The 17,187-nt window shown below is 36.1% G+C and overlaps 1 protein-coding gene across 1 annotated transcript; it reads right to left on the reverse strand.

Moving 5' to 3' along the window:
- Positions 1 to 629: 629 nt before the first annotated feature.
- LOC104592941 (4-coumarate--CoA ligase-like 9) lies at positions 630 to 7,282 on the reverse strand. The gene is made up of 6 exons (XM_010252496.3): positions 6,218 to 7,282; positions 4,225 to 4,414; positions 3,475 to 3,620; positions 2,748 to 2,815; positions 2,061 to 2,163; positions 630 to 1,010 (listed from the first exon to the last, which is right to left on the reverse strand). The coding sequence occupies exons 1-6, from the start codon at positions 7,226 to 7,228 to the stop codon at positions 885 to 887; spliced, it is 1,644 nt and encodes a 547-aa protein (XP_010250798.1). The 5' UTR covers positions 7,229 to 7,282; the 3' UTR covers positions 630 to 884.
- Positions 7,283 to 17,187: the final 9,905 nt, after the last annotated feature.

The following is a 17,187-nucleotide window of genomic DNA, read 5'->3' on the forward strand; positions in this document are numbered from 1 at the left end:
GTGTCTAATTGAACTTTTTAATAAATTGAAAGTCAAGTCATTTGTTGTTGCATTATTAGTGAAATCATTATGTAATACTATGTCTTATATATTGAATGCATGTATTACCAAGTACTAACACATAAAGTATGTGTTTCTTATGAATTCATACCTTAGGTATAGTGTGTGTATTTCTAAGATTTTAGTTTCCCTAAAAACATATCTTGGTATGTCTCTTAAAACAGACTTCCCAATTCTATATGTGATACCAATAACTCTGAACCTTGTGTAGACCAGCTTCCGAGCTAGTCCAGCTGGCTTTCTACTTGGGACAAATAATGTAATGTAGCCATACTATTCACTAAACCAATCCATGACTGTTAGTATAATAATGTTATTTAACTACAAAAAAAATAATAAATAAATAAATAAATAGATCATTACCCATTACCCAATGCTAGACTGAAGCTGCATTTTCATGCTTATCAGCTTGAGATTTTGCCATCATACCAAGCCATGGCCCTACCAGAACAAGTAAAAAATATAAACAAATAAGCAAAACTAATAGCGACTTTGTAAAGACCAGAATGGCACAACCATGACCCCACCTTTGAAAAGTGTTTCACGATTTTCACATCAGAAGAAACTAAAGCAATGAAGCTATTCTTTTTCTCTTTTTGAAGCTTAATGAGACAATCAAGAATAAAAGGACATGCAGACCATGTCTGCGTACATATTGGTTCTTTATCACCTTTTATGATAGTAACTCAACTGATGAAGTGAAGAGGTGATATGCACTGTCAACGGATCTCTAGGATGGGAACAAGGACAAGAACACTCATCTCTTATCAATAGCCCTTTCAGGCTGTAAAACATCTCTGGTAGAAGATGCAAATGTTAACAACTTATAATTTAGAAGTTGGCTTTGGGAGTGTCAACTTCATCAACTCCTTCCTCAATATTTTACCTGCAGCATTCTTGGGTATAGAAGTAACAAAAGACACTCGCCTTACCATCTTATATGGGGCAACCTACAACCAATAAGAGGTATCTTAGCACCAACTGTAAAGATCACAACAATTATTAGTTCAACTTTTGAAGGACTTGTTGATGTAGTGAGTAAATGCAGTAGAATGACACACGAATAAATATGTGTGCCCTCTAATCTTCTGTCTCTTAGGTAACTGGATAGAAGAAACTTTAAGACTTAAGAAATCATGTGCATGAATGTTGTCAACTGTCAAACTTGAATCTTCTGTCTCTTGGGTAACTGGATTCCTAATGGAAGTTTAAAAAGTTCAGCTGTCAACATGATTTTCATTTTTTTTTCAATACAAATCTGTCAATATGATCTTTCCACAGTTGGGCATAATACATCTATTATTATCTAGTCTATTACATACCGTTTGCAAAGAGATTTCACTTTCTATTTGGTCCAATTCCCAAACATTTTAATACCAATTATGCCCTTATTTTTCACATTTCCTACCCTACCTTTCATAGTTTCATTTCTTCTTTCCTAATTCTACATGAGCCCATGCATTGATTAAATAGAAATTTGGCAAGAGATTGTGGAAAAAGATTTTATGTCCATGTCAAAAGGAAGTGTTTGAGAACTATGGAAGATTTTAAGAACAAAGTTATAAACTTTAATTTAATGATTATTTATAATGTTTAAGTAATTATGAGATATAAGAATCAAAATAAATGATGATATATAACTAATTAAGCAAAAATCAGAGAAAATGAAAAAAAAAACACCATTTCTCATAGATAGCTTAATTTTAGTTTTATAATTGTAGTGGTATCCAACTTTATGCAAAAACCAAAATAAGAGATAAAAAGTAAAATTATGAGTGATGAGACCTCCAAACCTTCTACAGAAAAAAAGAGAGACTTCCAAACCTAAACAACCCACTCAAACCTGACCAATTCCACCTGTGCTCATTCCAAGTTGTGTTAGATTTAGCTTAGGTGGGATTTGGATTGGCAAACTTGGGCTTGACCTTGTTCTGAGTCCAAGTCTGAGGTGTATCCAATTTATACTCCACTTTATTAAAAAGAGTTAAGAGGGAGACTACCTGTTTAGAAACGAAATCAATGATTTGACTTTCATCAATAGTGCTTAATGGTTGCCTCACAACATAGGCCATGGGCACCTGGCCAGCTTCTTCATCAGGGAACCTGCCATTTCATTTTGTGTTGCATTAGATTGTCATACTTTACATTATATGCAGAATTTTATACATATCTGCATCCAAAAGGCTATTTCAACTTAACTTGTTGCACTGAGTAACATCTCAAGATCTTGTGGTACTTTTTACATGAATTTCTGACATCAATTATACCTTATATCTAGTTAATCACTGATGGTGCATATAAATGTGGAATGAAATGATTTCATTGTGGTTTTCCATTACATTTAAGAGCATAAATTCAAAGTTCAAAACTTAGAATTAAGGCAACTCAGACCACCAATTAAAGATACAAGGACATTTCAGGATTCCAAGAATGAGCTTCCAACTCTTTTTTTCTGGCATAACAACTGGAAATAACAGACTCTACTCTAGCTGGCATACCATGATAATGAAATGCTACCAAAGAAAAATTGGAAATAATATCTCTTGAAATGACCACATATCAATATTTTATTAGCAACCTGGGAAGTCTCCCATTTAGATGGTTAACTTATGCCCTAATATAAAACCAAAATCAAAATGAAGTGGATCCAAACAGAATGTTATTAAAATTGAGTTGACAATACTTACGGAACCACAGCTGCATCAAGGATGTCTGGGTGTGACTGAAGCAAATGCTCCAACTCTGCAGGGGGAACCTACATGATGTCAATCATACAAACACTGAATTAAAATCCAGGTATTGGTTGGATAGGTTTTCTAGAATAATGCTAGCAAGCAATGCCAAGGTGTGTCACCTATATTTTGTGGTCCCACTATGTCTATGGTGGCATAGAGATAAGTGCAAAGTACCCTGATGTTGCATGCCAGCATTCCTTGATTTTTCTTGCCAATGAGGATATCAAAAGAGAGAGAGAGAGACAAAGCATCCCTTGATTTTTTTCTCATTTTCCTTTGTTGGACAGGCAGAAAATTTAATGCCTAAGTGGAAAGAGTAGTTTTTCTTCCTACACCTTGGTAGTAAGTTAATCACCTTACCATCTTAAAAGCCAGTATTCCAAATATTCAAAGCCTAGATTACTAATAAAATAACCTATTTCTTTTCTATGATAACGGGAAAACTTCAATACATTTTTTAAGATAAGTTAGAGGAGCTTTCCTTAACTATCTTGTCTTCTGCTTGTTCTTTGACTTATGCAAAGTGTTCTATAGGCATAACATCTACTACTCCCAAAGTTACCAAAAAGAAGGGAAAAAAACAACTAACCCAATCCCCCACTGCCACCTCCACATCATCAACAAGTAGTAGAAATCAAAAAGCAAAAAAGTCACCATTTAACAGGTTGCCAATGATTACCTGATAAGCCTTGTATTTAATTAATTCCTTTAATCGATCTACAATGTAAAGGAAACCATTGTTGTCTATATAACAAAGGTCACCAGTTCTCAACCATCCATCTGGATCCACAGTTGCAGCGGTCGCTTTATTGTCACCAATGTAACCTACACTACAATCGCAAACAGTTTCAAGTAAACAGAGTAAGGATGCAGCCACAAATAAGTTCTTCAACAGTAAACAAAGAGAAGAAGAAGAATCGCCTAATCATACTGTACGTGTAGACCACCTATTCACCAAACTTAACCACTAAATCAGTATGTGCATAGGAAACAATTATTGTATTTGTATATATAATAAAGGTCACCAGGTTTCAACCATTCATCTGGGGCAATGGTTGCAGCAGCTAATTTGTTGTCACCACTCACCAATGTAAACTACACTATTGAAAACATCTCACGATTGAAGTAAAAAGAGTAAGGATCTGGCCTTTGATCAATTCAAAATGAAAGGATAAAGAATAAAAAGAAACAACCTTTAATCATAAGAACCCTATAATCATATTGTACATATAGAGAACTTATTCACCAATCTTAACCAGTGTTGCATGAACTCTCCCATATGAATAATGTGTCCATGTCATATATGCAACAGAGTTTGACACCCCACGAATTCTTGTGGATACTTCTATGTAATAGGGATTTCTTTGGCTCTATTAAAAAGATCATGTACAACATTCAATCAAGAACAAATAAGAATAGAAACTGTTACCCTTCATGATTGTTGGCCCCCTAATCCAAAGCTCCCCTTGCATATATGGTGGCAAAGCAATGCCTGTTTGAGGATCAACGATCTTGGCTTCATAGTTTGTTGCTAGCCGTCCTGCAGAGCCTATTGGACAGTTTTCTTCCAAATTCACTGTTCGGAAGACTCCACCAGTCGATTCAGTCAATCCATATGCCTATCAGTATTATCACCATTTAACCACAATGACATTTATGTCAGCATATGTCGATGCAATGAATGTCTTCTCATTTCATTTGTCTTTCAATTTTAGACTTTTATCTATTAATAAACCAACCAAATTTAAGTGAAGATATGGGAAATATTAGTGCATCCAATGATTCCAATCAAGGTAGGATAATTTAAAACACACACACACTGGACTTGTAGAATTTACTCCATGGAATTGTTGTCTCAAGGTCAAAATTAGAGATGTCAAACCCCCTGTTTTTTTAACAAGTGTCTCTATTAGAAACAAGATAAATACCATCATTGAATAAGTCATATCTAAGATATATATATTGTGTAGCAGTTAGACTATCTGTGTATTGTGTTATATTACTGTGTGTCTGTGTTCATGCTGAGGGAAAATTAACAGAAGCTTTAGAAAGAAGTTCTGAAAAAAAGCACTAATATGGTTTAATATCAGCTGGTCACGCTGACATTATGTCTGGGGGGCTAATTTAAGCAATCCCTGATCTCTAGTGTCAACGAAAGAACATCAGCAAAGTGTTGGACAAACTCCCAAACTTTACTAACATTTGTCTAGCATACCATGAGGCATGAGCTAGCAGTTTCTTTCTTTTCTTCAATAAATAAGTTTTTTTTTTTTTTTTGGGGGGGGGGCGGGGCGGGGAGTGGTTGGATGGTGTTGCTGACAGACTCATCAAACTGGAAGGCAAAGAAACAACTCGGCTTTATGGAAGAACCCTGGTAATGGAATAGACCCCAGGTCTGCAACCAAGATCACAAACCACTATGGATTCTTTTTCGCTTCAAAGTCGATGGCAGAGCAATGTTAATGAAATTAGTTGTCATCAAAATGACTCTGTAAAGTGCAGAAGAGCTGCACCCTTTTGTGCCTATCTTTGAAGGTCATTTCAGTGACCAATCATTTCATAAGCATTTCAGTGACCAATCCTTTTGTGCCCACTAGCCAGTATTGTATACACCATGTGGCAAAATGTAATTCTGCATGACAGCAGTGGCAGTAATCCCGGTTGTGAAGTTTCTCATGCCACTCTACCAATTCCTAGTAGCGAAGCTATGAAATGGCAGTGGAACAGGTCCTTCAGTTTTGGCTACAGCCTACAGTTTACAGACCCTGGGTCGTATTAAAGACAAACCAACGTTGTTACTCAACCTTTGACACCAAGACTCTAATACTAGTTGAATCAATTCTTGTGGGATAGCTGTAGGGTTGGCAATTTCTACTCTACCCGGTGGTACTCACTCCTACCCGCCCGGGTTTTGGGGCAGAGACAGGTTTTGGGATTCTAACATTCATATGGGTACGTGTAAGGGTACGGGTAGAGTATGGTATCAGGTTAAACCAATCCTCCCAACCCATTGAAAAGCGTATAAATTTTATATATTAGAGTATGGTATTAGGTTAAACCCTCTAGAGCAGGTTTAGAACATGTCAGCCTGCCCCATTGGCCGTTGCCATTCTAAACTACTTTATTAGCCATGAAACCTTAAGTTACACGTGTCAAAAACGCACGTGTAACAATAGCATTGCCAAGACTCAAGAGTCAAGAGGCCCAACCCAACCCAAGTCCTAAAACGAATGAATGCCACCATCACGGGTTTGGCCATCACGCTCACGGATCCCATACGGGTTAAGGTTTCGGTGATGGCCAAGGAAGGACTGAAGGACGGTGATGATGGTAGCACTGCTCAATAAGGGTGGCATCTCATTATCTCAATCAGGACCGTTCAATTTGATCAAGAAAACTTCTCTTCAACACTCTAGACTTACCTGCGCAAGCAGCACTTTGGAAAGCCGTTCCTTTAGTTTCAGCGCTACTTCTTTCGCCAGCGGAGCGCCGCCGCAGAACACTACCTCCAAAGAGCTCAAATCACGGCCTCTCATCGCAACCTCATCTTTCACCATGGCAACCACCACCGGTGGGGCCACCGCGATATGCGTGACCTTAAACTCCTCCACCACCGTCGTCATCCTCCGCACATTAAACTGTTTCATCAACACTACGCTCTCTCCGACTGCAACCGACTTCACACAGTGAAGAAACCCGTAAACGTGAAAATACGGTGACATTGAAAGCACTACCGCAGGAGACGCCCTCTTTGGCAGGAATGCATAAATCCCGGCCACCATGGATATCCAATTCCGGTGAGTCAACACCACGCCCTTGACTGAGCCAGTAGTCCCAGACGAGTAAAGGATCGTCGCCGGCTCTGACTGAGCCACCTCGACCGGGGCGAATCGGTACCCAAGCTTCGTCGTCATCATTGCCTGGAATTCGGGAGAGTCGAGGAGGATGGTTTGGTGGCGGAGAGATGGGAGCTTGTCAGCCATTTCGGAGGTGGCGAATGCGATAACCGGTTTGCATAGCTCGATTTGGCGGGAGATTTCAGGGATTGTGCCGGTTGGATTTGCGGGAGAGATGACTACGCCAATGGAGAAGAGAGAGAAGTAAAGGATTGGGATTTGAAGACAGGCAGGTGAAAGTACGAAAGCCGTGTCGCCCTTGGAGAGGCCGATTAGGGTTTGCAGAGAAGTAGCTAAGTTTTGAGTCTGGCGGATGAATTCGGAGTAGGGAAGACGGTGTCCGGTGGTGGAATCGATTAATGCGATGGTTTCAAGGGAAGAAGAGGTTCGGAGGAGAGAGAAGACGTAATGGAAAACGGAGAGAGGTAAATTTGCCGGAGGGAGGGGCACAGGCGGCCGGAGGCTAAAGAAGGTGTTAGTTTCTGAGCAAAAACCGCTGTTTGGGTCGATGGAAGAATTCAGGTTTGGTTCCGCCATTGGTGCGGTGCGTGAGGGAGCGAGCGTGTGTGAACTGTCAAGTGTGAAAGTTGTTAGTCGTTATATATGGCATGCGCTTAAGTACACCAGTACAGTACAGTCTATAGAGTTCGATTCCCTAAGCCTTTGATTTGCTGTCTTGGCCCCACCTTAAAATAGATGAAGTGATTTTTTTGGTGGGCCACTGCAATAGATCAAGGACATGATTTTTTGCTTTAGCCCTGCGCCACGACAGTGTCGTAGCAAAAGTGAACTCTACCTAATTAGGCCTCGTTGGCGTTTCGGTCTGGGTGGATGCGCTTATCCGGTCAAGTATCTGTTTGGAAATCAATTTATTCTCTATATTTTATCAATTTTCAACATTTTACATACTGAAAATTGAATACATTTCAACAATTATCCCATCTTTGATCTTTGTAAGAGCCAAAGACTGGCCAATTTATCACGAGTGAACACGTTAATGTTATACCAGTTCTTACATAAAGCACGTACATGTCCTTTACGTGAACCCGGTGTGGAGGATGGAGAGTACAAAGTATGATTCTTGGGCTGGATAGATCCGTGTTTTTCTGCCCTAAGATATTTTGGGGTCATCTCGCCATGGTCTATGGCCCAAGCCCGTGTGAATCCGTGCCACGGGCCTAGGTTGGGCTGGTTGCGAGCCATGTAGTGGGCCTGGCCCGTGTTAGGCCGGGCCTTGAGCCTAGGCTGAATTGGGTCAAACTGTTTCTTTTTTTTTTTTTGACATTTTGATTTTTTTGCTACAACACTTCACTTTTTCTTAATTCAATAATTCCTTTGAGTTTTGGGAATAAATTGGAAAAATAAAAAATCTAGCAAAGAAATTAAAAAAAATACTTAAATACTTAAATACTTAACAAAATGCAAAATGAACAACAAATTGGAAAAAATAGGAATTTTATTTCTTAAATTTGAGCAATACAATGGTCAATGGACAATGGATTAATGAAAAATAGAAAATGGAATAAAATATAAATTGAAAATAAAAAATTACATTGTTGAAAAAATAAGAACTAATATAAATAAAATTGAAAATTTTATAATAATTTTAAAAATTGAAAAAAAAATACAATAATTGAAATAATGAAATATTGAGTACACAAAAGAATAAAAAATATTGACTTCGTCATTTTTTTCAAGTTCCACCTCCTGCATCTTCATCTAATCATCTCCTTGATTGTCATCATCTACTTCAGGTGAAACATCATGTGTAATGCCATGCCCTCCTTTATCTTGTAATCTTATCTTCAGCATCCAACCAATATTTAAGGAATTTGCACATCTCCAAACTTTCATCATTCATACAGTTTCTCTTGTCATCTGGCACCCTAGCATCTGCACTAAAACAACACTCCGATGGAACTGTAGATATCGGAGGGGGTTAGTAGATCACGTGCCATGACAGCAAGGACTTGATAGTTTTTTTCATGTCATTTCCACTATGCTAAAATATCAAAATTATCTCATCCCTCGCTGTCGCAGGAATCAATTAAAGTAGAAATATTTGCTTGTAAATAAAAATTAAATTCAATAAATGAACTTGTTGATGAACAGGTAATAGATTTATGCCTCTTATGTAGTAGGGACCAAATTTTGTCTCTACTACTTGAAATGGAACCAGCTGTTTCAAAAGTGAAACTTTCACCTGCACAAGATTTCCTATGCCCACTCACTTGAGATTCATATAAACCATACATTTCAAATAATAAATTATTAACTTCTATTTTATTTCCAACTTCAATATTCATATTTTTACAATATGATTCAAGTAAATTTTCTAAACCATCTTTCCTAATCCTATGATCTAATATTACAACTAAGGCTCGGATTAGGAGTAAAAATACAAATTTGTAGAGTGCAAAACTATGTAATTTATATTGTTTTGTATGGATTTATAGTGTATATATTTGTATTTGTACTCCTTCCAAATTGAGCCTAAGCAATAAAGGGGAGAAATTTTCTCCCAATATTATTTAAATTTATTTTCCATTATTTCAATACTACTTTGAAACTATGGATTTTTCTTATATTTTGCAAAACATTCACTAATTATAAATAATTTATTAACTAAAAGACAACTAGTTGAGTAATAAACACCTGAAAATCCATTAGTTGCATCATAAAAAATTTGTAAAATATCTTTTATACAAATTGACATTTCCCAATCTTCCTAAGTATAGGATCATGTGGCATTTTTGCATTATAAAAATCACTAAGAATTTGTTTGTAAGCAATGCAACTTTCTAACATAGAATATGTAGAATTCCATCTATGTTGAACATCTAATACAAAATGTTTATATTTTAAACCATAATTTTGACATAATATTTAAATTATTGTTTTCTTACCCCAAAACTTTAAATATATATTATACAATTTCTAATTTTAGAAATATGATGAGAAATAATATTTAAAGCATCTTGAATACATAAATTTAAAATATGACATGCACATGTAATATGAAATAATTTACCATCTAAAAACGGTTTTAATTGAAATTTTAAAATATTTATTGTTGAATCATTATTACTAGCATTATGAAAATTAATAAAAAAAATATTTTTAATTCCATAAATATGTAAAGTATTTAAAATACTTACAGCAAAAAATGGGCTAGACTGTGGCCATTCAAGCTTTGTAAAACTTAAATTTTTTTTTATGTAAAAGTCATTTTTCATCAATAAAATGAACAGTAACACAAATATAACTTATGTTAAATGTAGATGTCCAAATATCAGAAGTAATTGCAATTTTAGAATTAAGATTTGATAACATAGAAATTAAATTTTGTTTATATGAATAAAAAAATTAAAGCATCTATTCTAATAGTATTTCTAAAAAATTTTTTAAATTGTGGATTTATAGATCTACGTAAAAAATTTTCAAGTTTAGTATCTTCAACTAATAAAAATGGATGACACAATATATTTTGCTAATTCTTACCTCATTTTTTTCTTGGGAATATTTAAAAGTACCAAAAATCTCACTTACTATTTGTGCTTGTGATGTTTCTTTCCCTTCTTCTTCTTTTATTAAATGGCTTTTCAAATGTCTACCCAAATAGCCAGTACCACCACTACTATTATAGCTAAAGTCACTCCTACATTTTTGATAAATAACTCTCTTTCCCTTCTCCACAACCTCTTCTATTTTAAATATTGTCTAAACTGAACTAATCAATCTAGTGTTCTTTTTCTCTCCCCAACCTAGTGTTCTTTTTCTCTCCCCTACCTCTAGTAGCAATATGAAGGGTGGGAACGTTGGCAATATCAGAAGTAACATCCATATCGGCGCTAACACTATCATATTGCGACTGGACATCAACATCATCGACATTGACTACGTTGAGGAATTGGTGTTGAGAGCGAGAAGAGGATCTGACTATTTTTTAATTATAAAAAAGTAAAAATTAATTTAATTGCACTTGCCTGAATTGCCGGTTCAGAATTTCAACTTGATCCCAACGGTTGAAGCCTGCAAGTCTCCCAAATTACTAATTTGAAATACCCGAGCGAACCTTCTTCTTGTTGAAACTTTAATAAAGTTGAGAATTGGAGAATAGAGAGAGTATGATGTATGAGACTAAGAGACTAAGAGAGTATGGGAATTGGTATGATGAGAATGGTGGAGGATAAGGCTATTTATAGGAATTGAAAATAATTCAATTCCCTAAATACCCTAAAAAGTAGTTGTTTTTTAGTTGTTGAGATGGGTATTTGGTCATTATAAAGTCATTTATCACTTTACCTAAATAGCCCTAAACTAGTTGTTATATAGTTGTTGGGGGCATTATTGTTATTTTATCTCCCCCAAAGCCAAAATACATAAACACCCCTTATATAGTTGTTTATAGCTATGGGGGGTATTTCCCATAACCCTCCCCCCCCCCAAAAAAAAAAATAGTTGAAACTAGCTGTGGGGGGGTCTCCAATGGCTAGTTCTTCGGACGGGCCGAGCGCAACCTAGGCCGAGCCAGCCCACGGGCCACAAGCGGCACGACACGATAGTGTAGGCCATGCTAGCCCTGCCCGCCAACCTGAAACCCCAAGCTCAGCACGACCCATGAACCATCGAGCCAGGCCGGCTCAAAATCGTGCCAGGCCACGAGCGGCCTAGACCAATTTACACCTCTACCACTATTTTATCAAAAAACCGATGCTAGTTCAATTTCAAGCCAAAAATAGGTTTAAATGAATTAAGAATTTGTTTTTTTTTTGATAAATTTATTTTCAATAGAATTAGTCAATGCAATTCAATAAAAGGGTGTGTTTGGCTTCTAAGATGCAAATATGCAATAAGACACAAAATCACTTATTAAAAACCCTACCAAACACAATCTAATTATGCCCATACGAGGCACTTGGTGAAAAAAATTTAAAAATTAATATTATTAATATTATTAATAAATAATAAAGGCATAAAGTATATAACTAAATTTTTATGTGAATCCTAATGCTAACTTTGATATTCCATTCATGGGCTAGGTAACCCAATCTAAGTTGAGCTTGGATAGGATTTCAAGCTCATGGGCTCAGGCTTTTTGAAAAAAGCCCAGCCCGAGCCTAACTTGATAATGTATTATATAATAAAAATATATTTTATTATTATAAATAAAATAGATTTTACAAAGCCGTGTATTATGTTTTTATTTATGGGGAGAGCCACCAGAATTCCGTGTATTGAGATCTTTTAATACATAAAATTGAATATAAATTTTACAGGTCTTTTGATATAAATAGTTTTTACAGGTCTTTTAATATCATAAAAATTGAATATAATTTTTTATGATTAAGTCCGATTAAAAATATTTTTTTTAGGTTTTGAGGTCTTTTAATATAAATAAAATAATTTTCAATCGAATAAAAATATTTTTTCCAAATTTCTGGCTAGGGCCTAAGCATATTCTATTAATGTAAAGGCAAAGCCCAGCCTGAACCCGACCCAACCCATGAACAAGTCTACCTATAATGAATGAACTACAAAATATAGACTCTCCATGTGAAAAACCCTAAAAAAATAAAATTAAAACTACTCGAGGGCTAATAGTGGCAAAGAAACTTAATTTAATAAAATATGATACAATAGCAATAATAGATAAAGTAATGATGCATCAAGCATATGGTACATGGGAGGAATAGATCTATCACCACCTCTTTTCGAAATATGCACATATATCATGTATAAATAGAATTCACATATGTGTCGCACAAGGGGGTGCCCCACAATGCCCCACAACACATCGTGACCTTGTATTGGGAACATCTCTTGATGAAAGTACGGAAGATGATAAGACATCATCGGGAGATGTTCCCAATACAAGGTCGGGATATGTTGTGGGGCGTAGATGTGAACTCGTATACATAGATTAGCCTATAATGCATATGCCATAATGCCACTACCAATGATTAAAATATAGACATGATTGGATGTATTGTATTGATATTGGTCTATTCAAATATATTTGATACAAAAGTCATTTATTATAAATAAATGTGGGCTTCAGTCATTTAATACTTTATAAAATAAAAAAGTAAAAAATATATAACAAATATAAGAGTATTGGTAATATTGATATGCATCCATATCGAACTTCAGGCATCAAGCACATTTTTATTTTAATGATTGGCTACCACCATGAATATGTACTCAAAATCTACCCAATCTATTACTACTGAATACCAATTGTTAGCTTTTATGTTCAGTACATACAATATACAATTTAAATAATAGCAGTTTAGTATATTGTGAGAATGCTTGCAAATGGTAAATCTTCAAAGTACCCTTATCTACAAGCTCTTTGATCCATCAATTGACGAAAGTCGATCTGTCCTTCACCTCCAGCATAAAACCCACCTCCTCTTTCATCACCGCAACTACCACCATAGCCACCGGCCATTTCTACCACTATGGTGCGGGTGCCCTATCATACCTGCTTCCACTTCCCGCTCCTCTATTTATTGGTCATAACTCTTTTCATATCATATCTTTCCCGCATAATAGATTTTCCCTAATGTTAGACTTTGTATATTTTTCAAAGTTAAAAGATATTAAAATGTTGCAGGTCTTTTTTTTTTGTGAAAAGCAAATTCCATTAAACAAACAGAGAAACAACACAAACAACAACAACAACAACAGAAACAAAATCCTAATCACTAAAAACAAGATAGAATTAAAAACTAAAAGCTAGATCTAAGTTTATAACATCTTAAAGGCAACGAGGATTAGAAGAGCTAGACTTAAAACTTGAGTAAAAGCCAAATTTATCCATTGCATGAGCTACACCATTTGCCTCCCTCTTGCAAAACCGAAACTTGAAATTCTTTCTAAAAGCCACTTCTTTGATGTCTCAACAGCAAAAAAAGATTCAAAAATGATATTTGTCACGCCCATGTGGTCTGCAAAAGAAACAGGTTCCCATAGAGCTTTACCCTCAGCAACTAAAGATGTTGAAGCTTTCATTGACCCAAAACCTGCACCCCAACAAGGGCCCATGTGCTCTCGCACTATAAAGTCGAAAGAATCTTGCTTATTTGGCAAAAAACCACCATCTACATTAATCTTCAACGTCCCATGATCTGGTGGTACCCAAAAAACAACTCCATTCTTCAATTTAGTTTTAGAAGAGCCTTCCAATCTTAGCTGCCAAAAATGAGATCTCTCTGCTATTAACCTATGAATAGAAGAGATAACAACCAAATGTAAGATAGATTCAAACTCTTTCCCACATCTATCACAAAGATCTGGTTGAGAGGTATGAATCAACCAGACCTCTTCAAAATAAATCTTTCTAAACAACCAGCAAACCATTTACACTACATCTCCATAGGAAATGCTTTATTTTTTTGTTAAATTGGGAGGCTCCACACCAAGTTCCAATACTTTTTGTCGAGACCTGAACCTGTGGTGATTTATAACACTTCCTCCTTTGTTTGCTTTGTAATGAAATAACTAGACCTAACAGAAAATTTTCCATTTTTTGCTTCCTACCCAAACAATTCCATCGGACCATGGATTGGATGAGAAATCAAAATCCAAGATTTTTTGGGCAAAAGCTAGGTGCAGAAAGGAATTTATTTTATCACTATTCCAACTTCTACCATCTTGAGTAATTAAGTCAGACACTTCTAAATTTGAAAAATTCTCTTGTCTAGGTCCCACCAGTTTGAAGCCCTCCAAACCTAGAATGTGGAATCCATGGATAATCCCGCACCCTCACTTTTGACCCAAGGCTAACTCTCCAGCATATATCTTTTTTCCAAAATCTTCCTTCCTTCTAGTATACTTTTCCAACCCCAAGAAGGTCTACTTTGCATGGATAAAATAAGACTAAGGGTAATATTTTGCTTTTAAAACTCTAGCCTAGAGACTATTTGAGTCAGAACACAACCTCTAGGCTAGCTTTGCTAGCATGGCCAAGTTGAAGGAGCCATGGTCTCAGAACCCCAACCCACCATTAGATTTGTTTTTACACACTTAAGGTCCTCAAGTGTCATTGCATCCAAAGTTTGCAAGGTTCAAAGTATCGACACGTATCGGCCTGTATCGACTGATATGTATCATTCTAAGACCCCTCCGATATGCCCCTACAGTGGGTGTATCAGGGGTCTGACTGGTTCAGAGGGTGGAGGAGCCTTAAACCGGCCCCCTAAACCAGTTTCGAAAAAATAAAAAAGTATAAAAATAGTATCAATATCGCCTGGCACGCCCCTACCGACGTATCGGGCGTATCGATATTTTGAACCTTGATCCAAAGTATAGGATATTTATTCATAAATTTTTAACATTTTAATCTTTAAAAAGTATAGGAGGTAAATCCCTTAAACCTCCCTTGGGTTTTCTAAAAAGGTCTTAAACCTTTAACCTCCCCTCAACTTTAACCTTCCCTTGAACCTCCTTGACCTTTGGGTATAAAGGGACTTGTACACCCCTATAGATAGCTAAGAGCAACTGCTAATGTCGTGAATTTAAATATATTATAATGTCAATTTTGCCTTTATGCAAAACCACCAAATGTTTGATGACTGAAATACCATTAGCCCTTCAACAAAAAAAAAAAAACCCTTTGAATCTTTAACCAAAAATAATAAGATAAAATACCCTTAAACCTCTCTTTACCCCCCAACAAGTTTGTTTATGCCATAAAAAAATGAAATACTAATCATATTTACTCATATTAATAGTTTAAGGGTAAAGTTGGATTTAGGAAAAACCTACTAATTTGATAGGAGGAATTAGAATGTGCATAATAGGCATTAAATGTTTCTATCCTCTTAAAAGTAACACAAGGAGTCTTTAAGTCCCTTTATCCTCAAAAGTCAGGGGAGGTTTAAGGGAAGGTCAAAGTTGAAGCGAGGTTTAAGGCCTTTTTCATAAAACCTAGGGGAGGTTTATAAGGGATTTACCCTTAAATTTAAGGGTAAATTGCTGAAATCTCCCTTGGAGTTTGGCAATTGCAATTGTGTCCCCTGAACTTTTTAACATAGTTGCAAGTGGGCCCCTTCTGTTAGAATCCTCTAATAAAAGGCATGAAAATATCCAAGATACCCATGCAATTACTATTGAGGCTGGTTTCTATAGAAAGAAAAAAAACAATATAAACTTTATAAGTAACAAAAAAAAAGAGAATTTAAAACTATGCCTTTACCTCTAAGCAATTGATAGGAAGGCCAAATTTGGAAAATAAGTCTATTTTAGGGAAGTGATTAGAAGGGTTTAGGTTAACCATTCATATGAGATGAAATTTTAGGAAATAAACATTTTGGTCAAAAGTAACTTCATGAGTATTTTGGTCATTTTCATGCCTCTTTTTAGAGGATTCTAACAATGGGGGTCTACTTGCAACTATGTTAGACAATTTAGGCCTTCAGGAGAGGTGATTGCAATTACCAAACTTCAAGGGAGGTTTCAGCAACAACCAAAAAACTTCAAGGGAGTTTTCAGCAATTTACCCTAAATTTAATTACCAAGTTAAGACTTTTTTTTTTGGAAAGAAAAGAAGAGATAAATTCATAACGAGAAAGTTACATGTGGTGATAGCTATGAGTTGTAGTGTAACTTAAGCTGGCCCTTACATGAAATATAAGCAAAAAGGTGGGCCATTTGATTATGTTGTCTATAAACATGCACAAAATATACAAAACTAAAAGAGGAGATTAGTCTTTTGAGGTGATTCTTGTGTAACCGATCGATCCACTGAGATGCATTACCAGTGTTTGCAAAATTTACCAAAGCTTCATTATCTGAATATACTAAAAGAAGAGAGATGTTGTAGACTAAGGCTTCTTGCAGTCCTCCTAGCAGGGCTCAAACTTCGGCATCATAGCTGTTGATTGCCCAGCAAGACAATCCTTCAACAATGGTGTACTGTTGACTGGGGTGACAGATGATGAACCCTCATCCTACATTGCCAGAAACTGGGTCAAAAGAACCACCAAGGAATAGTGTGGGCATGCCATTTGTTGGACGATACTGGGGGCGTGAACTAGATTGAGGGTGAATTAAATACTCTTCATGTAAAAACTGTGATACTGTGTTCGCCACTTTTTTGGGGTCTACTTGCTTTCCAAATATGGTAGCCAATAATACTAAAATGGCTTAGGCTTTTCATTGCTTGTTGCTTACCATAATGAGTACTTAATGTGAGGAACTAATCGGCTAGAGTCGTATGCATAGATTGGGTAAGCATGGATGATGGGTTTAGCCCAATTTAAGCCTCACACCAAACTGCTCGAGCAAAAGGGCATTAGAAGAAGAGGTGATGCATGGATTCTTCTTGAACCTTGCAAAAGGTACAAAGCCTATCCGATTCATTTAGCTAGGCAAGACATTTATTTTTTGTGAGCATTCCATCCCATAAAAGCTTCCAGAGAAATAGATGGAATCTATATGGTACCTTAAGCTTCTAGTCGAAGAAGGTGGCAGATGTGGAGCACCCAATG

This window comes from Nelumbo nucifera, chromosome 3, assembly GCF_055504915.1.
Source record: "Nelumbo nucifera cultivar China Antique chromosome 3, China Antique-T2T, whole genome shotgun sequence".
Taxonomy (NCBI): Eukaryota; Viridiplantae; Streptophyta; class Magnoliopsida; order Proteales; family Nelumbonaceae; genus Nelumbo; species Nelumbo nucifera.